Here is a 15,767-nt window from a genome sequence, read left to right on the forward strand (position 1 = left end):
AATTACATAATTACATACACATAATTTTTTTATACATTTTTTAGAACAATTTTTAATTGAAATTGTTCAATTTTTAAATAATTAAGGATTTCAAATTTAACTGACGTTCCTTTTTTCAAATATTCAATTAAAATCCTTGAATTTGTACAATTCATGATTAAGAATAGTTTTAATAATTATTTTTAACTGAGATACAATTAAGAATTTTTAAGGATTGAATCAAAATTTTTGAATTTTTTAATTCATATATTCTCAATATGAATTTGTTTAATTTAAAATTGATTGATTATATATTTTATTTTATTAATTTTTAAATTGCAGTCTTGAATGATTGAAATTAAAAATAAATTACTAAGATAAGAACTAAAATTATTAAATTTGTATCAATTTTAATTCAAAATGGTGTATAATTTCAGATTATTCGATATTCAATTAAATGCTTCAAAATTAAAATTCCTTATCTGGAACATCATTTAAAATAGTTAAAATTGAAGTCAAAATTAGAGTTTCAAAGGATTTAATTAAAATCCTTGAATTTTCTATATGAATTTATTCAATCTAAAATTGCTTATAAATTTTATTTGATTAATTTTTAAATTGCAGTCTTGAATGCTTGAACATTAAAAGAAATTAACAAGATAAGATCTAAAATGATTAAATTTTGATCGATTTTAATTGAAAATTGTTTTCAAATTAAGTTATTCAATTAAATTCTTCAAACTTTAAATTCTTTATCTAGTATTTAATTTGAAATAGTTTAATTTTTGATATTCGGTTAAAAAATATTCAGTTTGTAACATTTTAAATTCAAGTGGTTCAACTCATAATTAATTAAGGCTTTTAAATTGAAACAAAATGTATCATTTTTAAGGACTGAATTCAATTCCTTGATTTTTTGTCCAATACGAATTTATTCAATTTAACATTAATCGATTTAAATTTTGTTTAATTAATTTCAAAATTGCAGTTTGGAATGATGCAAATTTAACAGTTTTTTTTATACTACCCAAAATTATTACATTTTGATCAGTTTTAATTAATCTGGGACTCAAATTAAGATAATTTATTTTTTAGTAGTTGATTTGTAAAATATTCTATTTGGAATATTTTTAACTTCAAAGTATGCAACTCATAATTAATTCTGAAAATTTGATAAACAAATTTTTTTTATCAATATTAGGATTTTAATTTTGAACTTGTAGAGTTATGAATTATTGACATTTGAAATAAACACATTTTTTTTATTTGAATCTAAAATTATTAAATTTTGATCGATCTTACTTAAAAATTGTTTTCAATTTCGCATTATTCAATTATGAATATAAAAAAAAAATATTTGGTTCGGAATATTTTCAATTGAAAATTTTCTACTTATAATCGAAATTTTAAAAAAAAATGTAATTTAGAACTTTTAAGGATTGAATTAAAATCCTCGAATTTTTTAGTTCATGAAGTTTCGATATGATATTTTTTAACCAAAATTTCTCTCAGTGAATTTATAACAAAAGGCAACTAATTCTTTATCATTTCTGCCGAGATATGACTTTATTTCTTTACCCTTGATCTAAAAAGCGTATTTGATCTGGAAGAATTATCATTTGCCGGTAGCTTGTTAAGCATTTAACGACATATAGTTTTTGAAAAAAAAAAACAATTAACAAAGTAATGACCACCAGAAAAAAAAGAATGTTTGAAATTTCTAAAGAAAATATTGATCAATTTTTTTAGTGATGATTTTCAATTTGTCCTAAACGCCTTCAAAAATACTTCCTTCCAAAAATATGAACTTTCTTTAAATAAAAAAAAGATAGATTTCAATATTATCAAAATTTCTAAGGGAAAAAATAACTTTTTTAATTTTTAGAGTATAAATAAATAAGAATTCACAATTACAAGAAATTTACTTTGCCGGTAGAACAAGAGATGAAAGTTACTGAATATAACACTAGATGTAGTACTGAATCCGGTGCAAGAAACCGGAGATGATGTGAAATTTGGATCTGACTGGAACAAGGTTTCACTTGAAAAAAAAAGATCGAAATATCGAACTTTATAATACTTTCACTCGGTGAAGGTGGTACATTCAATCGTTTAAAAATCATTATTCAAGTTTAAAAGTGCTTCCAAAAGACTATGGCTGGATCCGTATGTTACATATACATTTTTATATTAATAATATAAATTAAGATATAAGAAAATTGATTAATTATTAAATTTAATTAAAACTTTATCATTTCCATGCAAAAAAGTGCTCTTTTATTTTAAAAAATTTGCATCTACACTAGAATACAAAAAAATTTTACTTTATATTCATATAATTTTATATATATATATATATACATATTTAATTATTTCAGGAACTGGAAAAAGCTTATTTACCTAGTTGTTGGAGCAAACGATGGGATGCGGAGGAACTTTTGCAACAGTACTTAAGAAAATGTGAAGATAGTAAGTTCTATTTTTAAAAGTAGTCAGTTAAAAATTATTAGATTAGAGATTATTTTTTTCTTATATTTCAGTTACAAATAAGGCTCGAAGTTCCATTAATTGTGAACTAGATATTCCGTACAGCACTACTGATCGTACAAAATATGATATTTATGGGACAAATCTACCAAAAGGTTTGAAGTATAAAATTTATTTACGCTTTCTAATTAAATTAAATTCGAGGTTGCAAAATTCCCGGACTTTTCCCTGACTAATTTTTTATTTTCCCTGACCATTCATATTTAAAAACTAAAGTTCTAAGCTTCATTTTTAATATACCATCTTTTATCAATGGAATACATTTTTTATTCAAATTTATAATTTTTTTATATATTATTATCAGAACTGCCACATACTAATTTATTTGAAAATTGTGAAAAAGTTACTGAAAGTGACTAATGTGCATTGATGTTGTGCCTAATGTTATTTTAAATTAAAAACAATTAAAAACAATTAAAAATTTTTAAAAATTCTAATCGATGGAATTTATAAAAATTCAAGGGAGATATTTAAAAGGGTCAAAAAAAATAATTTTTAATTCATTGAATTCAGTAAGTTTGGAATGAGTTTAGAAAAATCCAAGGGAATTCGAAATAATTTGATGAAATGACTAAGAATTGATGTTGAATTCAAAAGAGTTCACATTATTGAAATGAATTTTTTTTTAAACCGTAAGATAATTCAAATCCTTAAAAAATATTTTGAAATCCCTTGAAATTTGTTAAAGCTCTTAAAGCTTCCTTAGAATTTTCAAAAATATCCTAAAATATTTTAAATCCGTTAGAATCTTTTGAAATTTTTTAAAGGTGTTCAAAATTTCTTTCAATTTTAAAAAGTACCCTTGAATATTTTAAAATCCCTTAAAATAATTTAAAGCTCTTGAAAAATGTTGGAATTTTTTAAATACTCTAAAATCTCTCACACTATTAAAATCAATTGCAAAGTTCTCGGGATCTTTTAAAATAACCTCAAATATTTTTAATTCTTTGAAATCATTTGAATTCCCTTGAAACGTTTTAAAGCTGTTGAAAATGCATTGCAATGATTAAAAATACCCTAACATCATTGAGAAACACTTCAAATTATTGAAATCTACTAAAAATACTAGAAAATCCCTCGATTCTTGAGAATAAATTCTTTGAAATCCATTCAAATATTATAAAATCCCGCAAAATTCCATAAAATTTGTTGAAATTCTGGAATATTGATTAAAATACGTTGAGAGCTTTTAAAACCCCTTACAATCTTTGAAATTCCTGAAAATCTTTGAAAATATCTTGGAATCTTTTAAAATATAAAAATCGTTCCATATCATCCGAAATTCTTAAAAACCCTATAAAATGTTTGTTAAGTCCCTTAATATCATTAAAATCATTGAAAGATCCTTGAAAATCTGTAAATCTCTTAAAAATGCCTTGGAATGTTTTAAAATACCTTAAAATATTTATAATCCCTTTAAATTATTGAAATAAATATTTTTAAATCTGTTGCAATTTTGTTGAACTATTAAAGTTTTTCGAAATTTTCGCGAATATCCAAATTTTTTTGTAATGCTTTGACCTTTAAATTATTATAATCAGTTAAAAATTTGGGAAAATGAAACTGATGAAACACAATGTTCAATTTCCTTCAATTTTCCACAAAAGAATTATTAACAATAATTTAATTTTCATCTGTCGAAAATTCACTTCTAATAATTGAAATTTATTAAAAATTACCGTAAGATATTTCAAATTCTTGAAAACCTTTTCAAATCCCTGAACATCTTTTAGAACTTTCAAAGTTTCCTTGCAATTTTTAAAAATACCCTAAAATCCTTCAAATTCTTTAGAATCCCTTTAAATTATTGAAATCAATTGAGAATGTTTTGGGATCTTTTAAAATAGCTTGAAATATTGTAAATCCTTTAAAATCTTTAAATTCTGTAAAGCTTTTGAAAATTTCTTGAAATTTTTAAAATACCCTAAAGTATTTCAAATTTTTTAAAATTATTTGAAATCCTGAAATATTTTCAAACTCTTAAAAATTTATTGGAATTATTAAAAATGCCCTAAAATCCTTAGAAATTACATCAAATTATTTTAATCATTAAAGATACCCGAAATTATTACAAATCCTGAAAAATCGTTTGAAATCCCCCGAAATTTTTTAAAACTCATAGCTTTCTTGGAATTTTTAAAAATACCCTAAAATATTTCATATCCTTTGAAATCCCTTGAAACTATTTAAAGCTCTTGAAAATTCCTTTTTATTTATTTAAATACCCTAAAGGCCTTTGGAATCACTGTTAATTATTGAAATCAATTTAACATACCCTAAGATATTTCAAATCCTTTAAAATATTTTGTAATCCCTTGCAATTTTTTGAAGCTCTTGAAAATGGCTTGAAACTAGTTTTTAAAAACTAAAATATTTCAAATGTTTTAAAATAAGTATACTGTTAAATCTGAAATCTATAAAAATGCCTTGAAATCGTTTTTAAAAAATCTTTACAATTCTTTGAAATCCCTTTAAAAAATTGAAATCGATTAAAGTTCTTTGAAATCTTTTAAAATACTGTAAAATATTAATGTCATTTAAATCCTGGAAAATTTCTTGAATATTTGTTCACTTGAAAATGCCTTTAAATCTTTTAAAAAACAATAAAATATTCTAAATTCTTTGAAATCCTTTGAAATCCCTTAAAACCTTTTAAAGCTTTTGAAAATTCCTTGAAAGTTTAAGAATTACCCTATCATCTTTAAAAAAATCCTTTAGAATACATTAAAATTATTAAAATATATTCTTTAAAGTTCTTCTTATAGAAATTCCCGGACTTCTTCATTTTTTTCAAAATCCCTGACTTTCCCTGACCAATACTTCTGATTCTATTAATAATTTTTGAATTCGTTTTTCAGATGCCCCAATTTTTGTATTTATCCACGGTGGATATTGGCAAGAATTTACAAAAGATTTGTCGGCATTCGCAGTCTCTACTTTTGTATCTCAAGGAATTAAAGTAATCACAGGTGGTTACGATTTATGTCCAAATGGTACTTTCCTCAAATACTTTTCAGTATTTTTTAAATCACGAAATCGAGTTAATATGATAAACAGTAATAATAAATTGAAATTTCGTTTTGCAATTTTTAGTTACACTGACTGAAATAATGTCGCAAACTAAAATTCTCGTAGAGAAAATTTTGAAAGATGCATATTCCTCCGGCTCTCGGTAAGTATCATTTTTACTTTCGAAATGAAAAATAGTCTTTGGAAAGTTTTTATGTACTGAAGGAATTTTAATATGAATATATTACAAGCGAGAAATCTTCCAGGTTATATATACTAAAAACCATTGCGTTATATGATCTGCAAAGTTAATTCTTCAGCGAAATAAAAAACCCATTAAAGTCAGCAGTCAGAATTCCTGAGGAAACTTTCCATCGAGTAATTAAACCAAACAAATAGTTAAATAGCACGAACTGGTTTAGAATTTAAAAATAAATTCAAAAATCCGTTTTCTTAAAACAGGATATCTACTCAAATCCTGGACAAAAATTACCTGAAAATTCCCAGGTTATTTACAGGTATAATTTAATAATAGTTTATTATAATCGACATATTGTTTTAGTTTCTGGGGATTGAAATTCCTAAATTTTTAAGCAAAAATATTGACTTTTTAACACGATATGTACATTTTAAACAAACATTTAAACTTTCAGCCAAAATAATTAATTTTCTACCAAAAAGACGGTTTTTTAAGAAAATACACGAATCCTGAACCAATTAGTTGAATTTTTATGTGAAGAGGATCAATTAAAAAAAAAGATTTTAATTTTAAAATAAAAAAGATCAGTTCAACCAAAAATGGAATATTTAAATTTTCAGTAAAAAAATTAATTTTCAGAATGAATTGAATTTTCAACTAAAATGATCAATCTTCAACCAAAAAATTAATTTTTAACAATAGAGTTGATTTTTAACCAATTGCTGTAGTTGATATTTCAACCAAACAAGATTTTAATTTTTAATAAAAAAAAATAAAAAAAACAGTTGAATTCAATAAAAAAACACCGACTTTTCAACGTGAGATGAATTTTGAACTAAGAAAGCTTTTGAGTCAAAAGAGAAAAAAATTTCAAAATGAACGAATTCTCTGGCGCGACCCACTGACTTCCTTGTAATTATTCTATTTGGAAACGAAGTTCAAATAAATACCACGATAATCATTTTTACTTTAATAAGTAAAAATGATTTCGCATGGGTACCATATGCGACAAAAGACCGGGTTGTGTACTCTAATTTTGAAAACCCGATTAAACTCGGGAAGTGGTTTTCTGCAGTTGTCCTGTCATCTGACCAAATGTTTAGGCAAATGCAAGTACTTCCAGCAAATTCGTATGTACAATACCTTAGTGAAAAAACTGACCCTATTCGTTAGAAAATAGTCAAATTCTAAACTTTTTATGAAACTTCTTTCAATAATTTACAATTCTGGTATATTTAATAAATAACTTAGAAAAGAGTCATCACAAAGACAACCTTAGTCAACTTCGTAAAGAGATTTGAATAATACCCCAACTCTCAATCTGTTTATGAAAATTGCTTGAATGATTAATAATGATTATAAATTTACAAAGTAACATTGCAAATGATCATCGAAAGACATTCTTAGTTCATTCCGTAAACAAATTATGCCTCTTCCTTAAAAAATAGTCAAGTTAGAAATATTTTGATAAACATTTTTTAAATAATTAATAATTGTAGATTTTCAAAGCATCAGTGAAAAAAAATCATCGAAAAGATATTCTTCGTTAATTATGGTAAAAAATTAAGCCTACTGGTAGAAAAAAAACCAAACTCTTATTTTTTCAATTGAAATTCTTTCAATAATTAATAGTTCTTGCTAATTTACAAAGCAACATAGAAAAGAGTCATCGGGTAAAAATTCTTCGTTGGATTAAAAAAAATTGATTCGTAGGATGAAAGACAAACTCCTAATTTTTTAATTAAAATTTTTTAAATAATCATTAGTTCTTGTAAATTTACAAATCTACTCAGAAAAGAGTCATCGGATAGACATTCTTAGTTGACATCGCAAACAAATTTACTTGTAGAAAAAAGGCCAAAACTTTACATTTTTTAATTAAAATGTTTAAATAATGAATACCTCTGGTAAATTTGCAAAGCATTATAGAAAAGAGTCATCGGATAGACATTCTTGGTTGAGTCCGTAACTAAATTTACTTGTAGAAAAAAGGGTAAACTCTTAATTTTTTAATTAAAATTGTTTGAATAATTAATATTTCGTGTAAATTTGAGAAGCAATATAGAAACGATTCATCGGATAGACATTCTTAGTTAACTCCGTAAACAAATTTACTTTTACAGAAATGGGTAAAATCTTGATTTTTTAATTTAAAATGTTTAAATCATTAATAGTTCTTGTAAATTTACAAAGCAACCAAGAAAAGAGTCATCGAATAGACATTCTTAGTTGACTTCGAAAACAAATTTACTTGTAGAAAAAAAGGGCAAATTCTTAATATTTCATTTTAAATTGTTTAAATAATTAATAGTTTTTGTCAATTTGCAAAGCAATATAGAAAAGAGTCATCAGATAGACATTCTTATTTTACTTCGCAACTAAATTTACTTGTAGAAAAAAGGGTAAACTCTTAATTTTTAAATTAAAATTGTTTAAATAATTAATATTTCTAATAAATTTACAAAGTAACATAGAAAAGAGTCATCGGGTAGACATTCTTAGTTGACTTCGAAAACAAATTGATTGGTAGAATAAAGACTAAATAAAGATAATTAAAATTGATTAAGCAATTAATAGTTCTTGTACATTTGAAAAGCAACATAGAAAAGAGTCATAGGATAGACATTTTCAGTTGACTCCGTAAACAAATTTACTTGTAGAAAAAAGGGCAAACTCCAATTTTTTAAATTAAAATTGTTTAAAAAGTTAATAGTGCTTGTAAATTTGCAAAGCAACCCACAAAAGAGTCATCGGGAAGACATTTTTAGTTGACTTCGAAAATAAATTAAATCGTAGGATAAAGGCCAAACTTTAAATTTTGTAATTAAAATTGTTTAAGTAATTAAAACTTCTTGTAAATTTACAAAGCAATATAAAAAAAAAGTCAACGGATAGACATTCTTAGTTGACTCCGTAAACAAATTTACTTGCAGAATTAAAAAAAAAGTCCCTTTTAGTTTTTTGATCGAAATTGTTCAAATAATTAGTAGTTCTTGTAAATTTGCAAAGCAACATACAACATTCACCGGATAGACTTTCTTAGTTGACTCCGTAAACAAATTGACTCGTGGAGAAAAGGGCAAACTCTTAATTTTTAATTAAAATTGTTTAAATAGTTAATAGTTCTTGTGAATTTACAACGCATCATAGAAAAAAGTCATCGGATAGACATTCTTAGTCAACTCCGTAAACAAATTCACTTGCACAATGTACAAATAGGGCAAACTCTTAATTTCTTAATTAAAATTATTTAAATATTTAAAAATTCTTGTAAATTTGCAAAGCAATATAGAAAAAAGTCATCGGGTAGACATTCTTAATTTAGTTCGAACACAAATTGATTCGTAGGATAAAGGCCAAACTTTAAATCTTTAACTAACATTGTTTAAATCATTAATAGTGTTTGTAAGTTTGCAAAGGAAAAATAAAAAAATAAAAAAAAGCAAAAGAATAAAAATTGACATTCTTAGTTAACTCCGCAAACAAATTTACTTGTATAAAAAGGTTTAAAAACTCTTAATCTTGTTATTAAAATTGTTTAAATAATTAATAGTTCTTGTAAATTTGCAAAGCAACATAGAAAAAGGTTAGTTGACTCCGCGAACAAATTCTCTTGTAGAAAAAAGTTAAACTCTTAATTTTTAATTAAAAATTGTTTAAATAATTAATAGTTCTTGTAAATTTGCAAAGCAACATGCAGCAGAGTCATCGGATAGACTTTCTTAGTCGACTCCGTAAACAAATTGACTCGTAGAAAAAAGGGAAAACTCTTAATTTTTTAATTAAAATTGTTTAAATAATGATTAGTTCTTTTGTAAAGCAACATAGAAAAAGATTAGTTGACTCCGTGAACAAATTCTCTCGTAGAAAAAAGTTAAACTCTTAATTTTTAATTAAAAAGTGTTTAAATAATTAATAGTTCTTGTAAATTTACAACGCAACATAATGAATTAAACTTATTCTTTAAAGAAGAGCCATTTATGAAAATTGTTTTAATAATTAAACTGTTTGAATTTTCAACCAAAATAGAATAGTCAAATGTTTAGATAAAAAAAATCAATTTCAAACAAAAAAAGAATTTTGAAGAAAATAGATGAATAAATTGTTATTCACTTTGATATTCCAATTTTTTAAACAATTAAACACGCTTTCGAACAAATTCCCGGACTATAAAAAAATTATTTGACATTTGTAGGATTTCCCAGGTTTTCCAGATAGGATAGATACAGCCTGAGGAAAGGAAAATTGAATAAATAAATTAAAATTAAAATGTTTTCAGAAGTGTTTGGATCGCAGGCCACAGCGCAGGAGCGCAAATGGCAGCAAGTCTTTTGCACGATAAAAATTGGCTTTCTGCAATAACTCAAAAAGGTTACAAAAAAATTCTTAAAGGATTGATTCTAATTGGCGGAGTTTACGATTTAAAACCCTTGCTGCTAACAAGTATGAACGAAGCTTTAAAATTAACTCCGTAAGTAATATCAATTTCGCATCACAAAAAGAAAGCAGGAATCATAGTGCAAAAGAAGCTGAGAAAACGGAAAAAGGGTAATTTTTTCACGAAAAAAAGGGAAATATGGGAAAGATTAAACATTATTTTTACATGTAGAAAAGAAACAATCTTGTCCTATAAGGAATGGTTTTTTTAAAATATTGTTGAAAGATTTTTCAATTGCTTTTGCTATTAAAGAATTTATTTTTAAAAATTGGATATAGGTACAAGGAGGTGATCAGATTTGGGATTATTTTTAAATCTCATAAATTCCTAACTGAGAGCCTATTGGATGACTACTAATTTGCCAAAATATTATTTGCCAGAAATCACCTGTTTGCGAAAAAATCTTCTTTTTTCAAAATTTAAGTTTTATGGATTAAAATGATTATTTATTTAATTCTCATGTTTGAATTCAGGTATTGCTAATGAAGAATATTCAACTTTCTTCCAGTTTCAAAAGTTGAATTTTTAACTGTTATAAAATTCAGTTATTAATTTTCAGCAATTAAAAATAAAATTTTCTTTCATTTTTAATTTTCTCAACTTTTTAATGGTTCAAAATCTAATTTTCTTCAATTTTCACCAACAGAATTTTGAACTGTTAAAAATTAAATGATCAATTTTCTTCAATTTTCAATAATTAAACTTTGTATCTGTTGATAATGCAATCATCAATTTTCTTCAAATTGCAATGGTTTTAAATTAAAATTCTAAAATGTCCAACAGTTGAAAATTCAGTGTTTGGTTTCGTTCAATTATACAACAATTGAATTTTCAAAACTTGGATATTTGATTTTCAATTTACTTAAATTTTCAACGCTTAAAAATTAAATTTATTTGTTTCCCATTTTCACCAAACTGAATGATAAACTCTTCAATTTCTATTTCTGATTAAGTCTAATTTTTAACAGTAAAAAATGCAATTATCAATTTTCTTTAAAATGTAACATTTAAAAATCAATTTTCAATTTTCTTAAATGTTCAATAGTTGAAAATTCCGTTTTTTCCATTTTTAAAAATTGAATGATACATTCTCTTCAATTTTTCTTTCATTTTCAACAATAGAATTTCCCACTGTTAAAACTGAAATATCAATTCTTTTAAATTCTCAATAATTAAATTTTTGATCTTGACAATTCAATTACCTTTCAATTTCAAAACCTGAAGATTTAATATTCTTAAATTTTAACAGTTGAAAATTCATTTCTAAATAATTTAATGCTCAATTTTCTTCAATTTTCTCAAATGTTAAACATTTAAAAATATAGGTCTCAATTTTATTAAATTGCAACAGCTGACAATTCAATTTTTAATCATTTTCAATGTTCTATAATTGAATTTTCTTTCATTTTTAATTTTTTCCAATTTTTTCGATTTTCTTCAATTTTTAAAAGTTAAAAATTGCATTTTTAATGCTGCTCAATTTCCAATAATTGAATTATCATTTTTGTCAATTTAAAAAAATTACATTTTCAATCTTTTCCCATTTTCACCATCAAAAATGTAATGACTATTGATTTTCTTCAAATTGAAACAGTTGAAAATTCAATTTACAATTTTCTTAAATTTTCAGTAGTAGACAATTCAATTTTTAATGTTGTTCAATGTTCAGCAATTAAATGTTCAATTTCCTTAAATTATCAACAATACAATATTCAACTGTTTAAAATTCAATGATCATTTTTTTCCATTTTCAACCGTTGATTTTTTTACCGTTGAAAATGCAATGATCAATTTACAGCAGTTAAAAATAAAATTGTTTAAAACTGAAGAAACTTAAAAATTCAATTGTTGAAAATTGAAGAAAATTGATCATTGAATTTTCAACAGTAGAAAGAAAGTTCAATTGCTGATAAATAATTTTTCAACTGTTGAAATTTTCAGTAAGTTAAATTTTAGACTGATGAAACTTGAAGATACTTCATAATTAAATTTTGAAATTATTAAAATTTAATTGGTGAAAATTAAAGAACACTGATAATTAAATTTCTAACAGTAGAAAATTTAACTGCTGAACATTGGAAAAAGTTGATAATTAAATTTTAAACAGCTGAAAATTCAACTGTCTTTAATTTTCAACTATTGAATTTAAACTGATAAAAATAAAATTATTAATTTTTTCAATTTTCAATGACTAACTTTTTATCTCTTGAAAGTTAAATTATTAACTTCACATTGAATTAAATTAATTTTTTCAATTTCCAACAGTTGAAAATTAAATTTTTAATGTTGTTCAATTTTCAACAATTGAGTTTTTAATTTTATTCAATTTCCAAGAATGGAATTTTCAACTGCTAAAATTTCAACTGTTTAAAATGAAAGAAAATTGTTCATTGAATTTTCGATCATTGAAAATTTAATTGTTGCAAATAAAAGAGAAGTGAATTTAATCAAAGTTTCAATCCATACAAATTTCGAGAAAAGTTGAATTTTTGGACGACGGGTGGCCACTGGCAAATAATATTTGACTAATTAACAATCCGACAAACAATAAAATTGGCTAAATAAATAATTTAGTTTAAAATTGTTATCATAATCAAGAATATTTTCTTTTTTTTTTTAATAACATCCTTAATAATTAAATCGTGATCCTTCTTCGTTAAAAAAATGATTAAAATTAATTTTAAAATAAAAATTAATTTTCCCGAAAAATTAAAGCAATGTATTCTGAAATATAATATATTAAAACAGAAAAAGGGGAAGTTTTTTGAATATAGGGGAAAAACTGTGATCCCTGAGAAAGACATCAAATAAAATTTGGATGATATTTTCAGAGAAGAAATAAAATCATTCAGCTTTGCCCCGATTGAGCAGACTGACAATTCGAAAAAATCCGAAGAACCTATACGAGATATAAAAGTCATTCTTACAGTTGGAGAATGCGATTCTCCCGTCTTTATAAAAGAATCCAAAAGATACGCACAGGTAAAATTCAAAAAGCATTAAAAAATGTATACATTATATTCGAAACTTTTACAAAAATTTAAATTTTCAGAGACTTCTTGAATTTGTCGACAATGTGGAATTCGTCTTGCTTCGAAATAATACCGATCACTTCGACATAGTTGAAAATCTTACACAGCCCGATTTTCTACTAACGAAATTAATTCTCCAAAATATAAAATCTCAATGAGCGAATAAAATAAAAAAATAATTTTAGAAAGGAACGAAATTTTAATGCCTACAGGCCTCATAGTCCCTATGAGATAAAATAAGGGGATCAAAGAGTACTTTTTGCCACGCTTATGGTATATGATTAGGAAAATATTTTTTAAATAAAAAAAAATTCAATTAATTTCTATAAAATTTGAATGAATTTAGAGAAATTTAAGGTAAAGGAGAAGAATTATAGGAAATTCATAGAAATTCAAGGCGAATTAAAAAAATACAAAGGAATTGAAAATGTTAAAAATGTGAAAAAACTTAATTGAATTACGTAGCTCTGAATTGAGCTTAGAAAAATTCAAGAGAATTCCAAAGAATTAAAAATAATTCAGTATATATTTAAAAGAGTTCAAGATAAATTAATAAGAATTCAAGGCGAATTTCAAATGAATTTCATAAAATATTTGCAAATATCTTAAAAATTTGAAATCCTTGGAAATATTTAAACCTTATAGGTCCTGTCAAATCCTTCCAAATCTTCGGAAATTATTTACCACCGCATTTTTTCAAATTCCGTCAAATCATCAAAACCCTTGGAAAATCCTTGGTATGTTTATATTTGTTGAAAATGCCTTAGAATCTTTTAATATTTCCTGAAGCATTTCAAATCCTTTGATATCTTTTAAAATCCTTTATATTTTTTCAAACCTCTTGAAAACGCGTGATAATCTTTTACAATTACCTAAATTATTTCAAAATCCTTTAAAATCTTTAAAAAACTTTAAAGCTCTTGAAAATGCCAAGGTACTTTGGAAAAATAATTTAAAATATTTTTAATTCTGTCATTATTTTATCAATTGATACTCACAATCAATTAAATAAAAGCTTCAATGAAATAAAAACATTGAATTAAGTTAATTTAGAAGAATTCAATTGAATTTAAGAACACCAGAAGAATTCCGAAGAATTAAAAGAACTCAAGGTGAGCTCCAAAGAGTAATTTTAAATTTTTTGAAATCTTCTAGATCCTAAGAAATATCGATTTTTAAAAATAAATTCTTGAAAAACTACGAAATTATTATTGATCTTCGTGAAATTCTATCAAACCTGGTGATAATTCCTGAAATTTCCTGAGAAATATTATTACACCATTAAGCAAAATTCATTAAACAATTGTTTAATATATGATTTTAAATATTTTAAAACAATAATTAATAACTTCGAATTGCAAGCGTCTGAAATTTAAAAAATATATATACGAACGATTTTGGACAATTTAATTTGGAAAAGGAGTTAAACTGTATAATTTTTAAGCAGAAGCGTTCAAAATTAAATAATTTGAATTTGAATTAGAGAATTGTGAAACTAGTATAATTTTAGATTAAAATTTCGAAAATAGGACAATTTCGAAACGTTAAAAATCGAATATTTCAAGATTCGAATATTGGAAAATGGGTCATTTAAAATTCAGATGAATTGAAATTGTATTCTTTATAATTAAAATCATTCAAAATTAAGTAATTAAACACTGAAAATATTTAAATTATTTTTAATTCAAAGCGAATAAAATTTCACAATTTAGTATTGAAAACTAAAATGAATCTTTCAAAGTTAAAGTTTCAGAAATTCTAGAATTCGAAATTGTTATTACATTATAAAATTATAATTTAACATTAAAGCTCATCAAACAAATTTTTCTAAAATGAAAAAATGAATTGCACTATTCTAAAAAAAAAATCTGCCCGCTTTGCGGGCACATTCTCATCGCGGGCTACGCGCGCGGCTCGCTGCGCTCGCAAGTTTGAGCGCGTCTAGGGCGCGCGACGGTTGAATCTCGCGCTTCGCGCTCGGATATTTATTCTTTGCATTTGGAATGCTAGAAAAAAACTTTATCAAAAATATCTCTTTTGGATGGCAGTATTTATATGCGTCTTCATATTCTGAATTGTCTACTTAATTAAGTATAGTTAAAGATTAAGTTTCTCAAAGCTCTGTAGTCTTTGAGGTACACATTCTCATCGTGACACTCGCGCTGCGCGCTCGATTTCCGACAGACATTTGTAAACACGTTTTGTTGGACTTTTTTCTCGTAACTTTCGTCGTTTTTTCACACATTTTTTTTTTATTTTACTTTTTTCAACGTTATTTTTCACGAATAAAACAAAAAGTACGCGTCCTATCAAGAAGTGATTCTTAACGAAATTGTAGATCTTTTTTGGGATAACCATTTTTGTTAATTCATCTTTTTTTGTATCCTACATAGTTTGTCCACAAAATGGAATTTTTTATTTTCCATTATTTTTTGTGCAATCAAAATTTGAATTTTAGATTTTTGAAGAAAATCCAAAAATTGTTTATGATAATCTTGTAGGGATTTCAAAAAGAAATGTTTTTCTTCTCTTGACTTTTTTTAATATCGTGCGTTTTTCGGAT

The 15,767-nt window shown here is 24.6% G+C and overlaps 1 protein-coding gene across 2 annotated transcripts; it reads left to right on the top strand.

The window, feature by feature from the left end:
- The first annotated feature begins 1,982 nt into the window (after positions 1-1,982).
- LOC117179866 (kynurenine formamidase) lies at positions 1,983-13,549 on the top strand. 2 transcript variants are annotated; one of them, XM_033372033.1, is made up of 8 exons: positions 1,983-2,145; positions 2,358-2,448; positions 2,520-2,621; positions 5,385-5,519; positions 5,620-5,698; positions 10,014-10,205; positions 13,004-13,154; positions 13,225-13,549. In XM_033372033.1, exons 1-8 carry the CDS (start codon positions 2,134-2,136, stop codon positions 13,360-13,362), a joined length of 900 nt encoding a protein of 299 aa, XP_033227924.1. In that variant the 5' UTR covers positions 1,983-2,133; the 3' UTR covers positions 13,363-13,549. The 2 variants fall into 2 exon arrangements, with proteins under 2 accessions (XP_033227924.1, XP_033227925.1); XM_033372034.1 differs by having other exon boundaries at positions 10,017-10,205.
- The last annotated feature ends 2,218 nt before the right edge of the window (positions 13,550-15,767 follow it).

This window comes from Belonocnema kinseyi, chromosome 9 (genome assembly GCF_010883055.1).
Source record: "Belonocnema kinseyi isolate 2016_QV_RU_SX_M_011 chromosome 9, B_treatae_v1, whole genome shotgun sequence".
Classification (NCBI taxonomy): Eukaryota; Metazoa; Arthropoda; class Insecta; order Hymenoptera; family Cynipidae; genus Belonocnema; species Belonocnema kinseyi.